Source organism: Halichoerus grypus, chromosome 7 (genome assembly GCF_964656455.1).
Source record: "Halichoerus grypus chromosome 7, mHalGry1.hap1.1, whole genome shotgun sequence".
Lineage (NCBI taxonomy): Eukaryota > Metazoa > Chordata > Mammalia > Carnivora > Phocidae > Halichoerus > Halichoerus grypus.
This window is the reverse complement of record NC_135718.1, coordinates 102247596-102254897: the sequence shown is the minus strand read 5'-3', so window position 1 is coordinate 102254897 and position 7302 is coordinate 102247596. Positions and strand designations below refer to the sequence as shown.

Here is a 7302-nt window from a genome sequence, read left to right as displayed (position 1 = left end):
TCAAAGCTTCTATAATGTCTTCCAGTAAAGAAACATTTAATTTTTAATCATCATTTCCCAAGTGTATTTCATCAAGAAACCCATGGTATATGTATGTGCAAAACCAACTAAAATCTCATGGAAGGAACTTTGGGAAACTCTGGATTAAGACTGTCATTTTAGCCAACATCTCTTGCGTGTATTCTAATTATTAGGCTGCCACAGTGGGAAAGAACACCAGCAAAGGGTTTTCATAGTGGCAATGCCAGGCGTGTGCTGGAGTATAAGAAGGAGGGTCTGAGAACCATCTAATCTAAACCCCGGATACATTTCTCAATCTGAAATTTAAAGATTCCAGCAGAAAAACAATAATCTTGACAACTGAGAAGATACTTACACTGATGCCAGAACTATTTTAAATATACAAATGGTAATTTGCCAAATAGTTACCAAATAAGTAGTTTGCCAAATAAGGTCCTTTGGCTTGGGTAATTTCCATTAGAAACTATTCTGAATAAAGAATCACGCAGTAGAACTCATACACACGCGCATACACACACACACACACCACACAACACAAGTGTACAGCATGGTTCTCATCCTGTCTCTTCTAGTAAAAACCTTCCTTTGAAGGCATTAATGGCTCCACTCATGGAAGATGTACAGATATGAAAAAGAAATTACAAGAGGAAAGCATGGATTAATACATATAACAGTCTTTGCAATTCATCTTTTCCCAATGAATGTATCCTGAACACAGAGGAAAGTAAACCAACGTTCTTCTCCTCCCATTCCCTTCTTGTCTTCTGTTTTTGGATGGATGGCTCAATCTGGGACTACATACATTGATAAGGGACCTATCATCAAAACTTGGTAATAGTCTTTCTCTGTGTTCTGGAAACTGAGGACAAGGATGTGTGTAGTTACTGCTTAGCACTCTACTCTTCCATTTTCTTAATATTAGGCAAAGTAAAGGGTTAACTTCTTCCCTTGATGCCCAATGAGTAAATAATGAAGGCCAACTGTTGAGTCAAGAGCTCGATTACTTTCTGTAAGAAATGCCTTCTGTGGACCTAACATTTGGGCAGAGTGTTCTTCCTCCTTCTGCTTCCCAGGGTTTTTCATGAACACTTCCTCTTCAAGAGCAAAGTAAGACAGTACCTCTTAGCTGTCACACTGCACCCTCCAACTGTCTAAAGCTTGTGCCCTTTTTAAACCTAGTCCAACACTGAGTTTGAATCAGAAATAAAATGTCTCCCACTCTCCTGCCTTTGCTTTGTCCAATTTGCTCCCTTTAAAAATCTTGTCAATAAAAAAAAAAATTAAAGAGAAAAATAAATAAAAATCTTGTCCTCCCCCAAATTAATGCAGTAATGCCAAATGCTATTATTCCCCATTTTGGTAATTCTGGGCCAATTTGATCAAAAGAGTTATAAGTATTCAGAAGTCTCAGATCTCACTGACATGCATAGATACAACTCAAATATATTATACAAGAACGAGGAAGGGGGAAGTCCTTCAAATGTTAGCATTTATTTCAGGTTCAGAAATACAGCTTCACATTTTCACAATAGGTACATGTGACCTTCAAGAATGATACAGGTTTGAGGAACTTGCTTCAAAAATTCCATTCACAGAGTCCATCCATGTATCAGCATTAAGAAATCCTGAAAGTGTCAAGGAGACAGTGGAAAGTATTCTGGCTCAAATTAATTAAAGAATCAACAGAGAAGGTAAGATTTTTGCTTCTACACACTGCTTCATAAAAAAGCAAAAGGGGAATTTGATTCAGAAAAGGGAGAAAAAAGAAACAGACGAGCGAGCAACACAAAGGCTGCACACATGAAATTAAACATGAATCAAGTCGTGGTGAAATTTCTGGAGGAATCATTGTTTTTTAATCAAACTGGTAACAGACAGTGCAAGAGGTTGACAGAGTAATTTTTCTCACATTTTTCGAAAACATTACACAATGAGCAAAGTTTAAGGAATTCAAAGGGTAAAAATTTAGAAGAAACGAATGCCTCGAGCTGAGCCATGTGTGAAACCCCAGACCAGAGAGGTGAGAAGTCCCACCAGTATACCAGTATGAACAGGTCTTAAGACAAACAGGAGACTCTTCCTTGAGTTTCCTCTCTCTCGCTCTCACACATATACGCATTCTTACACATATATACAACTAGCAATGCATATACTACACATGCTTCAAAATATCCTGCAAGGTTCACAATACAGAACACCACACGATTTTAAGCATACCAACGAGACAGGATGACTTAAGAGTATCTAGGAGACACATTGGAACTTTTAAGAAAGGAGTGAGTGATCTAGTGAACTAGTCATTGTTTCTCTACAGTCATCTAGCTTTATTCACTTTAAACTCTGAGCTCACAGCTAGCAGTCCTTTTGGTGAACCAGATCTAAAACTCAGCTTGAGTCTCACACCTTCTCTCCTTTGACTGGATTCCTCAGGTCAGAGACCTACTATTTAGGTTTTATCCTCAATGTTAAGGAGATTACTGTCAATTTCAAATACTTATCTTGTTTACCAAATGAGAAATGTTTACCTGAAACAAGGGATGGATGACCTACCTCTGAGGTATTAAGTAACTTCTTCCCTGCATTTTTAGCAAATTTACTCAGAAAAGTCCACTCTTTGTATTATATTGCTGTATCCCTCCACTTTATTTTTTTGACATTTACTATGGAGAAAAAAATGACTATGTAGACCAATTTAAGCTTTTTAAGATTCAACTCAGCAATCCAAGAATCATTTATAATTCCAATCAGAGTTCTTAAAAGTGGGTTTCCAGATCTTACACTCTATTTGGCAAAGGTCATTTCTTCTTAGATAGCAGTGCTGTGGACTTAGGTACAAATGTCTGTGGATGTTACTCTATTGTGTTGTCACGGTAATTCTGAGCGTTGTGCCTGTCCTGGAAAAAATTTTGTAGACCTCATGTATGTTATCACTGTTCTATGAGCCACCGTTACCGTGTATTATAGCACACCCTCCAGAGTGAGCTCTTGAATTAACACAGTTTAAAAAATATATTCATACCCACACACACAAAGCACATGTATACATAAATATTTACACCCATACATAGCGTATATACACAATGCACATACAATCACACTCATGCTTGTGGTGTTTTAACAAGGGCTTTTAAACCTACCTACCCAAAGGGGAACAGAACACGGGCACTTACAGAAATGAATTTACCATGTATATACCGTATACACAGAGACACATGCACTGAAAATATGTTTGTACACAGAAAACGTCAACATTGATCACATACTGGTATTAGGTCCCATTTCATATTTGAGAATTATGGCTACAGTCTATACTAAAAAGTCATAAAATTAATCTATATGACTACGTTTAAATTCTAAGTTTAGAAGGCTTACAGTTATATCACAGGAACTGGTTTAATTATAATGTTTTGGAACAGAACGAATCTGTATCTGAACAAGTAGGCAATGTGCTAATAAACAGACCCTACTGCTCTTCTGTGTTATAAAAGACAGCTAAACGCAACATTCAGAAGAGTGATCTTGGTAGGTGACTTCTGGAAATGCAATATATCTGTTCTAAATCAACACTATTTCAATAATCTGTCCACAATTGAGTAAACAGTTATTCCAATTAGTCAATAAGCATGCAAGATTTAGCATGTGACAAGAAACAAACAAACATATACAGTTAATTTTTCCAAATCCTAAAAATACCATATGTTTTATTTTGTTTTGCTAGACATCTATTGTGTAGACAACATCAGAGCAATCAGTTAGGAGGAAGCTACACAAAAGATGAGAGGTGGTATGGGAAACTCTTAGAAAGCTCATGAAGCTACATTCCCACCTTAAGGCCTGGTGCGAACAACACACTTCACACACATCTTAGAGCTTCCGACTTCATTCACCTTGAGAGCTCCTTTCAGCAGGATGCAAACCCTTTGGGAAATGGTATTAATGCTAATCATAGTACTGCAGCAAACTGAAAGTATTCTCCAACATGACTTCTGGAATTCCAGGGGAGGCTGGGTTCTGTTAGAAATAACTGAGAAGAAGTAAGAGAACAAAAATGTGCCTACCAACAGAGACAACTGGCACAGTGAAACTGTAGGATTATAATCCAAGAGCAAAAGCCAAAGACGACAAATGCCATTGTTTATGACTACATAAGATCAGTGGAAAGAAAGTTGGAAAAACATCTCCAATTTTCTTTGACATGACTTGTGCTGATCTAAGAACACACCAGTGGTTATCCACAATATTTTCCTTTAACAGAAGGAAATTTTTGAAATACAGCAAAATGCAAAACCACATTTAGCACAAAGCCAAACCCTGAAGTATATAATCCGTTAGCTGCCTATTTTAGAGAATTCAAAGGAAGAAGCAAAGGGAATCCTAAAAAGAGGGAATTTTATGAGAAGATCTCTGTAGATAATTTTGTTTTACTATGGACATTTACGTAACACATTTCCATTTAGCTGCAGCACTATTTTAAACACACATTATGTATCTTGCACATCTGTTCCATTCACAAAGAGTTAAGGTTTTTTTTCAAATGAGGGGGAAAAAAAAGTTGTGAGAAGATTTAGGGTGGTGATTTAGGGTGGTGTTCTTTATACGATCACTTGTAACTTAAAAGTTGAAATGTTCTTTTTGTAAATCTTGTAGTCTCTGATTGTTGCCTATTATAAGTGAGCTAGCTGCAGAGTAACTTCAAAACAATGCCATTCAACTTGGCAAGTTCTCTTTTTAATAATGGTTGAAAGTTTTTACTTCATACTTTATGGGTGTCTGCTTTGGGTATAAAGTACACAGGAAATTAAAGTTAAGTTAACATACAAATCATGTTTGCTGCTTTCAAAGGGAGACATTTCAGTTGGTGAAACCTGATTTACTTCTGTGGAATATGAAATGGTGTCATGGGACGCCACTATTCAGTGAGGACTTGCTGTCTGGGAACAGTTAGCAGACAAAATTCCACTTGGCTTCTGGCTGTTTCCTACATGCTAATCATCTGGTCCTACGTCGTCTACAACTCAGCCTCAGGACTGAACTATTAACCCCCAGGCTAAACCGATTTTGTAAATTTTTGCAATGTTAGCATTTGCCAAGTTGCTTTAGATCTCAATGTCTTAATTCCATTTTTTGGAAGGACCTGTGCAGAGGTTGTGAAGTTGCACAGCTGTAAACGTGTGAGCTCCTGCTCTTAAACCATGGCATCTCTTACGAAACGACTTTTATTTTCATTCCGGGGCCCCCTTTAAAAACGGTTATCCCAGAGTAAGGCTCAAGATGTATTAAGAAAGCCTAGAATGGATGGAAAGTTATGTTAAACTGGTTTTAAAGGTAGGATGAATTCTTACCCGAGGGAATTACAAATTAGCTTGGAAAGAGAGAAAAAGTCTTGCTCCAACCAAATAAATAAATAAACTGGAGTTAGTGTCAAAGTGTAGTTAGCCATGCTCTAAGACTGGATCAGTTTGAAACATTAAATATTTTCCATGTCAGCCTTCACTGTAACCTAGAAGGAGGTGAATATATATGTGAATAAAGAAATTACGTATTTCCAGACACTTCTAGAGATGTGATATTTTGCTTCTTCCTTGAACTCTGAAACTAACTAGCCAAATCTCCTGACTGACTACCAGAAAATTAAGCTTTGATTCGCTGTTGAATATGCTTCTAGCATGAAGCAAAACACATTGGGATGAGGAGAAGCTCTGTAGAGCAAGCAATACATTAACTTTTCCTTTGCAAACTACCTTGTGCTTCTGGAAAAGTTTTATTCTTAAGGAATCCTAATTTAAAAAAAAATCACTTCCTAGCAGTCCTATGAAATAAAGAGGAAGGATAGAGGACCTAAATAGGTAATTCTAGAGTAGGAGGAAATGTTAATAATAGACAACATAATTTTTGTCAGCCAAAACAGAATGTGGGAAAATAAATACACGTATGGCTTAGGTCTAAGCCCACCATCTCACAGCTCTTAAGAATTATACTTAATGGGCTACCTGGTGGGTAACCTGGGAACTTGTCCAAAGCAATTTCAAACATATGCCAGGGTAGGCAAACGGTCTCCAAAATATAGGGCTGCTATACAAACCTACCCTTGGTCAGTACAACATATAAAGAAAGCCTCGAAGGGTCAGCAGTTTTCAAGAGTCAAACTCCAAAGGTTTGATACACCATGAGCGACGAAGAGGAGTGATGAATGCATTAGTAAAACTGGTTACTTGCCTACTGATGTCCACACATGCGACTACTCATGATTTACTGATCAAATATGTTGCTTTCGCATAATTCATTAGTAATTAATTGCCATGCCAGACACTTCATTTAGTCTAACAGGGAGGATTCTAGTGGACGGATTATAGTGGGACGAGTTGGTGATGGGGGTGGTCTCCGGCTAGAAAGAGAGAAAGAGAAAGGTAAAGAAACAAGTAGAATCTCTAGCAGAAGGTCGTCCCAAAGACACTGGGAAAGAGCCAGCACACACATGCCCATGCACAGACAGGCTAGCAGCAGTGGCTGCCATCTGTAATGATTTTAACACTGTCACCTTTCAGGCATCCGGCATTTTGAGACAAAAACGAAGTATTTTGTCATATGCAAATCTTTCTCAAAACAGAAGCTGCCCTCCCAATACTAAACAAACAAACAAAAAATCAAATCATTTAAAAGCCATCTGAAATGTACTGCACATTTCTCAGCCACCAGAGAACGGTTACATAGAGTGAAATGTGTTATGTATGCCTGCCCCAGGCACTTATTAGGTCTATTAGGCCTCAGAGAATGATGGTCTTTGAATGTTTATTTCCCCTTATATAATATTCTTCCTCTTTTTTTCTTACTGTCAGAATATTATCACTTCTCATTGCCTTCAGCAGTAGCTTTCTCCAATTTGTTCTACATTTTACTTCTAATTTGCAGGGCACTAGAAAACCAGAGAATCTGGATTTTAGAGTCCTCTACGGTAAGTGTAAGCAGGCTCAGGAGGAGGGCTGCTCGCTTTCTGGTTGGTCATATTTCTGAGAGCTGAGGTGGCCGAATACACAAACTCCAGATAATGAAATATTACTGTACATGAGAATCTCAACACCACCAAGTAATGCTCTTTATGTCCTGAACCCCTACATTTATTTCCTAAAAGTATTAGGAACTTTGTGTGTGTGTGTGTACCTGATTTCATATGTAGTTTCTTGGGGAGTAATTTTTATAACCAACAAAATTCAAAAATTCTACAAATCGTAAACTTTCTTTTTGATAAAACTCTCCCTTTGACTATTTCAGAATGATCCCTTT

The 7302-nt window shown here is 37.6% G+C and overlaps 1 protein-coding gene across 4 annotated transcripts in view; it reads right to left on the bottom strand.

Annotated features, from left to right (window-relative positions):
• Positions 1–1493: 1493 nt before the first annotated feature.
• Positions 1494–7302, bottom strand: part of DNM3 (dynamin 3) — a 539814-nt gene continuing 534005 nt past the window's right edge. For all 4 annotated transcript variants that reach the window (XM_078077964.1, XM_078077966.1, XM_078077967.1 and 1 more), the window contains one exon: positions 1494–6406. In XM_078077964.1, coding sequence (XP_077934090.1) covers positions 6337–6406 — 70 coding nt within the window. In that variant the 3' untranslated portion in view covers positions 1494–6336. The remainder of the gene's footprint in view (positions 6407–7302) is intronic.